The sequence below is a fragment of the Lissotriton helveticus genome, chromosome 11 (genome assembly GCF_964261635.1).
Source record: "Lissotriton helveticus chromosome 11, aLisHel1.1, whole genome shotgun sequence".
NCBI lineage: Eukaryota > Metazoa > Chordata > Amphibia > Caudata > Salamandridae > Lissotriton > Lissotriton helveticus.
In genome coordinates this window covers 229737718-229751847 of record NC_136072.1, presented here as the reverse complement: position 1 = coordinate 229751847, position 14130 = coordinate 229737718, and the positions used below count along the sequence as shown (strand labels likewise).

Here is a 14130-nt window from a genome sequence, read left to right as displayed (position 1 = left end):
TAAACACTACAAGAGGTGAAGAGCCTCCCAGTGTAGAGTCCATCACTCCATACCACTTTGTAATGTACAGTGGCTTTGTTGTCCGACAGTGTCTGAATGGCGCTCCCCAAGATGAAAGAGAGAAACGTCTTCATGGCAAAGTGAACCGCATACAGCTCCAGCACACTTAAGAGTAAATGCAATTCTGATGCAGATCAAAGGCCAGAGTGTTGATTTGTCACCTGACAAGACGGGTGCCCCCCGATCACTGGAGAGGGGCCTGTGACTATCGTAGAAGGTGCTTACAGAGAGCTATACTCAAGACTTACCTCGAGACAGCAGAGGTTGATCCACTAGTTCAGGTCTGTGTGGACCAACTGGAAGATCTGAATGTTTTTCTCCTGAGACTATTATGGATGTTTGTAAGCTAACGTCTTCCTGTTGGTTTTGATCAGCACCACATCTATTAAGATCAACCTTTGAATAAGGCAGAAATGTGATATTTGGATATCAAATGTTAAACCCAAATCGTGAAGAGAAGGTGACAGTCAGATGGTCTTTGACCTGCGCCAGAGATTCCGCCTTAATCAGCAAGCACGACATGGACACCCAGCAGTCCGCATGAAGCTGCCACAAGTGCCAACACTTTAGTCAAAACAAGAGGTGCGGTCACAAGCCCACACAGAAACATTATTAACGGATATTGCTGGGAACCGATGGTGTAAGGTAAGTAACGGCTCTGAGCGGGGATATTGGATGGTGTAAGTAGGAGTCCTAAAGATGATGCAACACTAGCCAATCTCCCACATAAAAGTCCAGCACGACTGAATATTCTGGGACAGCATCCTAAGCTTGTCCTACTGAATGAGCGAGTTCAGAAGATTGAGATCCAGGATGGGCCTCAGATCACTGCCATTCGAGGGGGGGGGGGGGGGGGGCAAGAATTGAAGGGACAAGAATACTCTGCCTCGTTCTTACAAGGGCACCAAGTCTGGCACCATTGTCCAGCAGGGCAAGAGCATCTACCTCCAGGATAGAAGTATATGGTGGAGAGCATGTCCTAGAAGGAGGAGAATGCTGTCCGGATGAAGGACAGAAAGAGTGGTATGTAGTCTTTGCAGATCAGCTGACCACTGGTCTGTCATAATTATCTTCGAGTTGGATGAAAAGGGGCAACCTGCGAGCCTCATCAGACGTTGGTGCTGTAAAAATGGGGTGCCAATGGGGATTTGAAGTAGCAGAGCTAGCAGAGGACAAAAGAGACTGGATCTGCTGGTGATGGTGACCGCTAGATACACAGGAGCAACGCACTTGTTGAGGTGTCTAGACAGCAGGTGAGCTGAAGCTCAGCTGTTCTTGAAGTGCTGCAGGGAGGGGTAGGCCTTCTCTCTGAAAGCTACTCGCTACTGAAGGGCAGGTCCATCAGAGTGGCTTTGACATCTCCCAAAAAAACAATTCAATGAGTCCAGGCTTGATGGTGCATTGTGACTGCAGTGCCAATGGAAGAGGCAAAAGTATTCACAGATTTGAAAGCACATTTCATAATCTGGGTGAGACACTGTTCCAGTAGCCACAGGACAGACAGTTGCTACTGGACCCAAACCATGGTGGTAACAGTTGTTGGTCACTGGTGTGCTGGGGCCCATCCTACTATGGCTCTGCAAACTGGGCCAAGTGCATCCTATTCCACACTTGAATCTCAGGGTAGTGACAGGTAAGCTGTCACAGGCTTCCCAGGGAGGTAGTATGGAGGGAACAAGTTAAACGCTCAACAATCAACCAACTAAACACATTAGAACTTCAACGGCCAGCTCAGTGCTTGTCATTTTAAACAAGAAAGTACTTTTTAACACCGCAGCCGTATTCACTACAAGACAATTAAGTTCAGTATATAGAGGACAGATTTTAGTCATGGCTCTCTTGTGGTGCTTCACTCCGTACCTCCTTCTGAGCTATCTCAGACCCTGGTGACCCTAGCTGAAATTGTCTCCTAACATTTTAAGGTAGATAGATGGATAAGATTCATGTGCAGATTTCAGTGTCTCACACTCACATATTCCTCAAGTTCTTACCCTGGGTTCTACAGCAGGTTAGAATTCAGTCTCACATTCCTTCACACTCGACTAACATGAACCAGGATTGTTGATCGCATGGTAGATGGAAAACCACAGTGATCAGGTGCTGTCCCTCAGAACCACAAAGGAGGTGAGGCATGGCCCACGATCGTTCACAAACACTTGAATTAGCCCTGTGCCATTCGTAGTCTTGGCACCACCATACAAGAGCTCGATCAGCAGCTGAAGCTTCATTGTAGCCAGTGAAGTAATCAGGGCAGATGCAGCCCATAAAAGGATGAAGTGCACACCACAGCAGTTACAGCCCCAACAAGGCAGATGAAAAACCCGAGTCAGTTTCATACCACAAGGCCGATGCGAACACCAATTTAATTGTAGCTCCGACTGGCACGATGCAAGCACCAAGATAGTTGAACCCCTATTGGGATGATGAGTGGAAGTAGCTAGATTTTTTTCAGTTCTCACCATCAACAGCAGAGAGAGTAAGAGCCTATTCAGCACAAGGTGCTCCTGGGTTTCGCTTTCAGGCAGTCTGCTTTCACTGGGTGTTTGAATTTCAAATGCCATCTTCATCAGCTGAGATTAAGTATCTGGTGTGATTTTGCTGATTTACCAAGCATCCGGGTTTCAGTAAGAGACTTCAAAAAAATTCCAAAATGGCTTTCCAGAACATTTGCACATCTTTCTGCTTGCATGCACACCACATTTAAGATGGCAGAAATCAAACTCTCAGACATTTGATGGATGAGGGCATGGAAAAACCGTAATGGCTAAAACTACCGCTTCAAATTGAAATGTGCATGAATAAACTAAAATTTTGCCATATGTGTGTAGAATGCGTCTCAAGCACAGAATGATGCTGCAAGACTCAGACATATACATTTCTCCTTTTTTATGATACATTGTTTCGAACCTTGCTGTATTCTTATCAATATTCCCTATCATTTCAGATTATACTTTAAGGGTTTGCTACGGGACAGACTAGTGGTCATCAATATAGTCTAACAAAAAGCTACGCTTGCATTACCTGATTTAAACATGACTTGAGCCATCAACAGATCATTTAAAGTGCTAATGTCAGCCCATCCTGGGAGAAACACCAATATGGCACCGTCCTGAAAATAATAACATATTGCATAAGGACTTCGAACACATATTTAAAAAGGTCGACAGTTTTAAAGCTCGATTGTCCAACATTCTTAAAATTAGATTTTAAGTGTTTTTGAAAGTTCTCACATCCACAAAATGTAGTTACACTGAAGTATCAAATACTACCCTATAGCTAATCACATCCATCCATGCTTCAAATGCATCGCATTGTTGTTAAAATGAAGACTAACCAGCCATCAGAAAATATGCCACTTTGATTTTATGCATTTAAAAGGATGAACACAACTAATTTTTAACAAGAAATGACTAAATCACTGCTTATACCAAAACAGATTAGTCATTTAAACATGACTTGACAATTAATTTGGAAGCAGTTGCTCACCTCGCCTTTTAAGACAATATGTCTGATAAGTGCAACAATGAGGTCATGGTCAATCTTATCATCATCCACTGATTCCAAAGCTTCAATGGTACTGTCTGAATATCTACAATCAGAAGTGAATAAGTCATGAAATGTACTAATGCAAGTTCTATCAGTCTACATAATCGTATAATTCTTTAGATAACAATTGTGTTAGGAAATAGGAAATGCAGGCAGGATTAGAACCAACCTACAAATCTGCTTGGCAAACTTCACAGGGTTATGCAACTCACAGGACTATGCTACTCACAGAACCATCGGTTATGCAACTTCACAGGGTTACGCTACTCACAGAACCATCGGTTTTTATACCCTCCAGAGTTACACCCGCTTTTCTGAATACCTGCAGTGGTGACTAAATGCACTTCCCAAGCATAAAAACTAAAGTTTGAGGGCAAAGCAAAAGAAGAAAGGAGAACACTGGAAAGCTGCGGGATCAATAGGCTGCATGATTCTATGTTACATGGTAGCACTCTTTCACACAAGGCTTTGAATCAGGGAGAGCGAATATTTAACTAATGTATTAATACACTAATGTCTACTACACAGATAGTCTATCAGATGAGGAAGGTAATCTCAAAGTCATATGTTCAGAATAGGTCTAGCTATACTTGCAATAAAATAAAGGATCAGATTAAATTTTGCAATTGGTAAAGAGAGAATGATTACCTTGAGCAATACGATCAAAGCATTTCGGCTCCAATCATTAATTAACTATCCTTACAGCAATCATTTTTTTTAGATACCACTGCCTTTTGTTTTTATGCTCCTCTGAAGAACTCTTCTAAATGCTCCCACTACTGTTGGGCATATCTACATGGAAATCATATCAGCCATCTGCCATTTTCTATCCTTCGAAAAAAACTGAAAGAAAATGAAGACCCTAATGCCCAAACCCCGAGCAGTGGAGAAGCACAGCTGGACAAAAACCATTTAAAATATTGCTGAAATTAAAGGTGGTAAACCACTTTACAGACTGCACAGAAAACCTAACCTACCTTGACTGCAAGCTTCTGAGGTAGTCCGGCCACTGCGTTTTGTATAGCGCTTCTTTTTGTTCTTTCTCAGGTCTTGTAACCCGACCTTGCATGAATCCCTTTTTCCAGGCAGCTCTGCGATCTCGGTTTTCAGGTGAATACCTTGAAAAATAATTGAATTAAACTGTTATTTGAAGAATTCAAAATAATTCCTCGATATGAAATACGCCATAGTTGCAAAATTAAGGAATGGTAGAGCTTCAGCTGAGCGCGAATTGACGTACAGATCTGCCAAAAATAGAGTGAGAAGTCAATGTTAAAAGGGTGTCTTCAATGTCGACAGGTGGAATCGTACATATGCCTAATGCACCAACTTACCAGTCAAACCATCACTAACTAACTTCTCAGTGGCCCCTTTTCCAACAGCTTTGTTATAAAGGAAAAATAGAGGCTAAGTTAGCTCTTGCACGCACAGGTATGGAAATCAGAGGGTTAAAGGTGGTACACAATAACTTGGTCATCCTTCAAGGTTTCATCAATTAAGGTGCATCTCAAATAGGTGGAGAAGTGTGGCTCAGGGGTTAGAGGCAGCAGACCCGGAAGCTGAGATCGGTCCTGGACCAGGGTTCATTTCCCCGCCTCGGCGTGTCTTGGGCTAAAAATTCCACGGACTCGATAATTCTCGCCCCGGTGCCTACTCGACTCACGGGTTCACACTCTGCGACTCTGGGCAATAGCTTGCTTAATCTCCACTGCGGCCCCTCGCGGCGGGATGCCTGGCTTTCACCTTGTGGATACCCTGCCGGGGTTATCTCACAGGGGAATACCAGGACGGGTTCCCTAAGCAAGCGCCGTGAGACCCCTTTGCGGGGGTGATAGGTGCGCTATATAAGTAACCACGTTTACGTTTTTATTTTGCCTTTTAATAGTACTTCTTGAAGTAAGCAACTGGGCAGCTTATTTCTGCTTGGCAGAAACTGCTATTTTACAACATTTGGAGGCTGGTGCAAAATGCCTATCGCCTAAAGATACTGCAGATGTACTTAATTTGACTATTTGTAAATTAAAAAAAATGCTGTAGTTTTAATAGAATGGATTCTCAAGTCAAAGGGGCCTTTGCACCACTATAAAGAAAAGGAAAAGTAAACTCTGGCATCCAAATTGTAGCAAACTGCTTCTAACAAAATTACTTGAAGGAGTCTATCAGAAAACAGCCCCATTACATCATAGTAGAACATTTACAAGAATACAGTAATACAAACATACTTAAACATTAAAGCATTTATAAAAAAATAAAAAAAGATACAAAAGTAAGAATTGACCGATCAATACAGTAAAGGATTTGCATCATGCCCAGAGGCACATCCGGACTAGCGCATGGGCATGATTCTCACCCTAAAGTGACTCAAGAAATTCCTCAAAACATTTTGTGTCCTAAAGAACGTAGTCGTCGGCGAAGACAACACTTTACATACAAAATATGCAAATGAACAAAGACAACTGACAACTCCACTGTTCTGTGTTACAAAAATGAACTGCATTTCTTATCTATGTTGAAAGTTAACATTTTTGGCTGCCCAATTCAAGAAATGCCTCTTGTACATTACAGAATCAAGGGATATTTTTTGCACTATCTCGTTCCATATGTAATTATCCCCCCAACTTGGGCATTTGCAGTGTCATCCAAGTCGGTATTGTGTTACAGCACAATTGGCTGGGAAAACTGTTAATGCCTTTAGTTGCATTCTGAGCGTGTGCGATTGAAATATGTAGGTGGTCCAGCCGTGTGCAATACCTATGCCAAGGAGTAGGAGTTCAAGGTTTTTTTTTTCAGTTTGTTATTACTGAGGTAAAATTTACAGTCAGCTGGATGTTTCTGTTCCCCCACTCGACATGACCATCATTCTGGACTTGTATTAGTTTATAATCAGTAGGTTTTCTGCACAGTATATCTCAACTGCTTTTAGTAGTGAGTTTACGGTCTTGAGTGTTTTGACCAGTAGCACAGAGATGATCATATGCATATGGCATCCCTACCCATTCTTGATCCACCTTGTGTTGCGTTGCAAATGGCCTAGTAAATATCATGGATGTATAGAATATTCAAAAGGCGCCCATGCTTTACAGCATTTTTGCATTTCACATCTTTGGATAGTTCACCATTCTGTATGAATTTGACCTGCGCTGGATTGTTTTTTCACAGCTTCATTATTATTGACCTCAACACTGGATCCATTCCCTGTTTTTCCTATCTTTGCACTGAATGTTAAGGTTGATGGTTTCAAACATCAGCTATAGTCAAATAAGAACTATAGAGGCACACTTTTTGTGCTGTTTTCTACCAGTGTAGACAGCAGATGGGCCTTTACTGAATCCACACAGTACAGGGACGATATGTGTTCTTAATCCATGCACTTATCACCAGCAGACTGGACTACGGAAAAGCTCTCTATGCCAGAATCAACAAAAAACTCCATAAAGTCCAGACCATCCAGAACACTGCAGCCACTCTAACCTAGACATCCCATGACATGACCATATCACCCAACACCTTTGGACCTCCACTGGCTCCCTGTCGATATCGAAAGAAGAATAACTTTCAAACTGCTTACACACGCCTACAAAGCCCTCCATAACACTGGACCCCAACACCTCAATGAACAAATCTCCTTCCACGCTCCCAAGACAAACTTTCGCACTGCCGACCTCGCCCCAACCACGATACCCCACATCAACAGGGCCAGAGCAGGTGGCAGATCCTTCTCCTATCTCTTGGCCAAGACCTGCAACGAACTCCCCCACCGCATCCAACAAAGCCAGAAACTGCACCAATTCAGAAAGGACCTCACAGGTGAGTAATGCACTTTAAAACCCCTGGTTGACTGATGCACGACTGTACATTGAAAAAGATGTGTTTGGCATGTATGTTATGATCAATACCAAGAAGAATGTTTGAGAGAAAAACTTGCATTGTATGTCTCCCCTTTAGTGCCACATACGTGGTAATACTTCAGGTATGGTAAATGTTTCCAGTTTGGAAACTCCCATTCTCCTAACTCATGAAAATATACAGGTGGATTGATCTTGGGGCCCTGGAGTCACGTTATTGGCCAATATATTAATCACTATTCTGAAGTTAAAAAAAGGTCAACTAGTCCTCTGCACGTTGCTCTAACCATGAAATAATAAAATTACCACCTTTCCTGTGATTCTTCTGCCAGCAAGGAGCTGTTTTTGTGGGTGAAAGATGTCTTTATCATATTTGACCCATCGACCTGCTGGTATGTTTGCATCTATTTTATATTGATAGTTTGCTTTGTCTTTTGCGATCATGAGCCAAAATCTTATAATGTCTTTGTTCCTGGCTGTTTCTATGAACTATCGTCACTTTGTGTCTTTTCATTTTGAAGCAATTCTTATAATTAGCCTTTCATTCCACTAGTTCTCGTCTTGTGGAGCAAGTCTGACCTGCCCTTGAGTTCTGGTTTAAAGAGGTTGCATTCTATATTGCGCTACCAGTGCATATGCTCTTTCACAGCCCTTGCCCAGGATTTTTGGATGCCATGGTCTTGACCCTTTAAGGCCTACAACTATAACTGTAGCTATGTCAGGTCTGGATCCGTTGTCCTCTCTTGTATGCAATCTCAGATTTATTGTAGCCATCTCAGTTACCACCTTCCTCTCATACCCAGGGGTCTAAACTCAAACCTCCAGCCCAGTTCTACACTTCCTTGTAATGCAGCAGACCTCTTCTTATATGAGACAGTAATCACATCATTATCGCTTTCTAAGCAAATAGCCACTATCAATTTGTCCAGGTTTCAAAATATAATCAATCAGACTCTGCCTTGTGCCCATGATATTTTCGAAGGGAGCTTCGTCAATAGAAAATGGGCTGCATTTCAAACCAGATTTGCCTAATGCCTCATCTTTAATAATTCTTGACGGAAACGGAGTCAGAAAACAGAGAAAGACCAAGCCCTCCTTTTCTGTTATTATGGTTCATCCTCTACTGCTCCGGCAGGCCCCATTCTTACCGATTAAGTCTTTGCAGATAATAACTTTTGGTGAGCAGGTCTTAGGTTTAGTACAGCCTGAGATTCTTCTAGATGTATTTTGAATGTGGAAGATGTCTACGGTAGGAAGTAAGGTTCTAAAATACTAAATCTTTTGACTTAATGAGGTCCTGAACACCACAAAAAAGAGGTTATTTAAGGTAGTCTTCCCAAACTCAATTTTAGGTGGAGTGCAGTATACATTTAAGGGCTTTTAGGTCACCCTCGTCATCCCTTAGTCTGTTACTGTGGCATTTACATTTTTTTCCACTAAAAGAGCATACGTCACGTTTTTTAAAGTCCACCAGAAGAATTTTCTGGTTTGTTGCAGGTCACTTGTAGGAGTTGCGGTCAGAAATATTCGATTTTGTTTTGGCCAATAGCTTTCGTTTTGAGAGGTTTTTAGGTCAGCAGCTCCAATGTATGCCTTTGTTCCCACTATATTGCAGGAGAGTACAGCTATGTCACTGAGTCAAATCTATTTAAGTCTAGTCAGGCGTGATTTGTTTTCCAATATCTTTTATCTTGCCATGATTTGAAATGGTTTGGTCCTCCATGCTCTTTTATAAGGACAGAAGTTCAGCAGCCCTTTGATCTTGGGTTTTTGGATTATTCACTAAATTGATTTGCTCTATTCTGAATTGGTTATTTACTAGCATTGGCTGGCCAGTTTTTTGCATGTCTGGCCTGCCATGCATTATTATCTTGTGTTTTTAGGAACATATTTGCAGTGGGCTTTTTGGCTTTCCACACTGCTCAGTTTTTCTCTCTTTTGTGTAACATAGGACTGGCCATCTAGTGTTCTTGCCAATGAATTGCCTCAGTCACTACGATATTCTATTATGTTAATCTTCTTGTCACTACTTGTATATACTTATGTATGTGATGAGGACAGTTTGCCACATCCCATAATTAGGTACTTATTGGTGTTAGTAGCCTTTTTTGTGATTTTTTTTTTGTTTCAACTACTTGTTCAATGATGTTGCTTTCTTTTAACTACTCCTTCACCTGGGTTTTTAGTAAACCAGTTCAAAGACTTTTTCTTAAGTGCTTCAGATTTCTTCTGGAAATATATTCTAAATATTTACCAACATCATATTTCTTGTAACTTACAATATGTTCCAGCCAGTTGCTGAGAAAGGGATGTACATATTGCTTTATTGCCCAATTGAGACATCCAAAGGGGAGCTTTGCTTTTTTGTCAGTCTACTGCTGGAGAAAATGTCCTCATTTTGTAAAATAAAAAATTGAAAAGCATTAAACTGAAAAGTTCAAAAACCTATACAAAAGAATACACATATAATGCATGCAATTTTTGTAGTAGGTAGTCCGATTTAGGGATTGCAAGCATACAAGTAAAATAAAATATAACTGATTCACGTTAGCCTAACTACTGATGCCATACTAACAGAAATTTATACATTAGCATTGAAAGGCCTGTTTTTCATGTTGAACTGTTGTTTTGCACAAGATGTTTTTCTCTCCCGCTGCAGAAGCTATAACTTTCCAGAAGCCTTCTCTTAGTGAATAGGCATTTGTTATGTATTAGACAACTGATAGTGAGGTTCTCACTCGTCGGCGGGGAAATGGCAGGAAATATGAGTCAAGGGAAGAACTGTCTGAACCGCAAAATGTGGACGAAGTAGCTTTTCAAGGACTTCAATCTGTTGTCTATTGTGAAGACATGAGAAACTAGAGAGTTTACCAGCTCCCAGATTTTCTGAAATCCGATTGGACACAGAGAATAGGAATGTATCAGATGTTGCAACTTGGGATAGGGTAGCTTTATACTCTCAGCACTCTGGCTTCTAGCACACAAGAGCATTTCAGAATAATGTATTGGGATCCGTAGGGTTACTTCTCTTGAGGAGAGATTTCCCTTATAGTTCTTTTCCTTTTCAAAAGTAGTCTGTTGATTTATTGCTGAGAATACCTTCCAGCTTGAAATTTCTTTTGCGTAAATGTGAAAGCTTCAAGCTTATGCTCCTTATTCTCTCATCAGAACCCTTTTTTAGGTTTCTGAACCAACACCTTTACTCCAGCTTAAATTGCCATTCTAATCTTTCATTTAGATTAGGGAAATTCCTTGATGAAACACACTCATTGTAGTATGTCTATATTATTTGTAATATTTACAAATTTGGCATTTTATCATGTTTTGAAATATCGATTAATTAATTATTTGAACTTATAATAATGATGATTAAAGACTAAAAACTTTTGGGGGCAATTGGCGACTCTACCTGCTGGTTCTTTCCTGGCTCCCCTGCCCAGACGCTGGTTGTCCTGCCAGCTTTCTCGTCCTCCCACCGCCGCGCACAGAACTACCGCGGACGCAGAGAGGAGGACTACGCTCCCCAGGGTGCTTTGCGGCAGAAGCCACCCACGTCATTTCCCGCGCCCGGAGGCGCTTTAAATTGCGCTTACTCCCCGCGTCACGGGAGCACCGCGGGGGAAGCCCGGGACAAGGACGGGGCCGTCTGTGGCTGTCAGGGGCCAAAAGAGCCGGGCTGGGCCCCCCTCCTCTTACATCTGCGGCTGAACATTACCAGAGACATCTATAAGTGAGGTGGGAGACATTCTTGATCTGGTCATTTTTCTCGATTGTTGGCTTTAATTCTGTCCGGGAACTGTCTAACTTTATTAAGGATTATTAGATTATTATGGCTAAATCCGACCTTAAAGTGTGCTCTGGGGCTGGGGGGGGGGGGGGGGGGGGGGGGGGGGGGACGACGACTTTGGATGCATTTCTTAAACGGGCAGAATCTGTTGTGGCTAAGGAAATCGAACTTGTAGAAAGGAGGTTATTCCTGGATCCATCTTGCGAAGCCGTTCTTCCGTTACCAACTACAGAGACGTCTGTTAGCACCGTCGCTCTTCCCGATCCTAGGGGTCCCTTTCAGGTTCCGAATGAGTCTGTTTTAGATGTTAGCTTATCAATCTCCTCTGGCTCTTCCCCTGTACCAAGTTTACCTCCCTCACCCCCAGTTACACGTACTAGGCAGCTACGGGCTACGACGGCTATTAGTAGTAAAGCTCTATCGGGGAAAAGAAAGGCTAGCAACGCCCCTAAAGGTAGCCGGCAGCAAGCAAAACAGCCTAGGAATATAAATTCCGCATCTGGGTTGGGTAGACAGGAAGCAAATGACACAAACCAGGTTACTGTGGGCAGGGCTCAAGGAGGAAATCAGCATAATGAGCAAGATGTAGTAAACAATATGGGGGTAAGATGTCTGAGTTTAGGAGGCTTATGGATGAACGGTTGAGGGCACTTATATCTTCAGTAATGGATAAACTTGAGCAAATAGATGGTAGACTTAATGTTATTGAAAGATACATTTCACATCAGAAAGTTACAACGCTCTGGACTAATTTACCCGTAGTTCATTCTTTAAGTACACTCACAACTACAGTTACTGATCTGGTGGACTCTATGATGACCCCAGTACCCAAGTTGCGGCACCTACTATTCTACCTACAGCCATAGGAGCTAAACAAGGTGCAAAGTTTGGTCCCAGGGGCCGAGTGGGGAGATTAAGTCCTCTTGCACAGGCCCCTGTAAGGGAGTCTTTCTCGCTGCATCTCCCTCCGGAGGCTTGCCCGTATTCTATAATCTTGGCAAATGTCCCGAAAATTAAGGATGGTAGAGAGGAACACTGGACTACACTAAAAAATAAAGCCCTCCACTTCTTAACTAACAAAACAGTGTTAGGTGAACACTTGTTTAATAATTTTAAAATGGTGAGAAGGGTACCATGGGTGGGCAAGACTAAGAAGATCATGAAGGGTGACTGCGTTGTTGTGAGCTTTGGCTGCCCCAAATTGGTTGACAATATTCTGAGGCAGGCAGGATCAGCTAGGATTCACCATGACTATGTTAATGTACTCCCATTGTTTTTTTTTTATCCACCACATAACACTGGAGCTAATAGAAAGGGAGAGCACTGCACCCAGATAGTTCCCTCTACTAGTTATGTTGCATTGAGCAACAGATACAAGGCTCTAGGTTCACTGGATGCTAATGACGGACTGTGGCGGAAGATCTTTGGACCAGGAAATGGCCGGTCCTGTTGATGATCACAGTGTGTATTCGCCCTCTGAATTTGGGTCACAGGGTTCTATTTTTTCCGCAGTGATAGACAGCGTTGCATCCACTGGCCCTGGAGATACTAATACTCCCCCCAGAGAAGTAGGCCTGATGAAAATAACAATGTATGTGTACATAAGCGGCGTTCATTTGTGTTCACTGTACCCCTTGTTGTAAGCAGAACGAATAATTGCGAAACACTGACTGTGTTATCCCGCCAGCATAGACCCATGCACACACGTACACGGCAGCCATTTTTAGGCACCATGGCCTCTCTGACCGGTTGCTAAACCCCCGACACCCCTCCCCGCGCGCACTGCTCATGCATAGGCCACAAGACCCTCTCCCTCTGCGTGACCCTGCTCTAGAAGTAGCACTCCTGCTTGACCCACACACCCCCATTTCCTCCCAAGAACACCCTTCCCCTCAGCGGACAACCCCCCCCCCCGGCTGCACTTGGCCTCTCGACCCGGTCCCAAGTCCTAAGACCAAGCCTCGTGGATGTACATCCCCCTTTTCCCTGCCCAGCATAACAAAACCGTGATACACCAACCGAAGTGTCCGACCTTATCACCTGACCAACCTTTGATCTGATCATCCCCTCCTGCCCTCGTGTCCTGTAGGAATGTCCAGCTGAGAGATCACAATCTCTTGTTACATTCAGGAGGGGAGGATGACATCTGAGCGACTGGTATGGGAATAGGCCTGAAGCTGGGATTCCAAGCATGCCTTTTCCCTACTTCAAAGCGTCTTTATTGTAATAAGGAATGTTTGTGCATCATAAACATGTGTATAAAAGACGAAGCCTCAGAGAACTTGTTAGAGCACCTCCTGAAGACACTATGCGAGTGTCCCAAATGACAGGCTCTCCTCATGAGAAATAAAACTCTATTATTGTCTTCCTGCTTCCAGCGCCCGTCTCTTTATTTGGTAACTGTTCAAGATGGGAACTAAGAGGCGTCCTGCGCCAGCAGCCTGGGCATCAGGTGTGTTATGGGCTGACTTTTCCTCAATTGGCGCCCCAACGCGGGGTCCATCAGCGACATAAGGTCCGGTAAGAGAGGTCCAGACGATGGGGTGAACATCTAAACGATTGGAGTATACCTGCCTTGAGAGGGCCCTCGTCCGGCTGCCGATTGAATGAACTTCACCGATTCTGAACGGACCTCTCTCAAGTGACCTACTGTCCTGACTGGAATCCCACAGGAATGCTGCGGTAAAAACATGGAGAAAGAGAACGATGGGGCGCTGGAAAAAGGAAGGCGAAGAATTGCCCACATGGTCCGGTCCGGGTAAGGTTAAGTAGGACGTCTTTACGTCCGATTGGTAGGATGGCTTTATCCATCTGACTGATTGATTGATTGATTGATTGTTTTGGAATCAGTATTTAAAATACTGTTATTGTTCATTGATTGGTTCATTTAGC

The 14130-nt window shown here is 43.1% G+C and overlaps 1 protein-coding gene across 4 annotated transcripts in view; it reads right to left on the bottom strand.

Moving 5' to 3' along the window:
- The window catches only part of DHX36 (DEAH-box helicase 36), a 445724-nt gene that overhangs the window by 225290 nt on the left and 206304 nt on the right, over positions 1–14130 (bottom strand). For all 4 annotated transcript variants that reach the window (XM_078667890.1, XM_078667891.1, XM_078667892.1 and 1 more), the window contains 3 exons: positions 4584–4724; positions 3547–3649; positions 3082–3169 (listed from right to left, as the gene is read on the bottom strand). In XM_078667890.1, coding sequence (XP_078524016.1) covers positions 3082–3169; positions 3547–3649; positions 4584–4724 — 332 coding nt within the window. The remainder of the gene's footprint in view (positions 1–3081; positions 3170–3546; positions 3650–4583; positions 4725–14130) is intronic.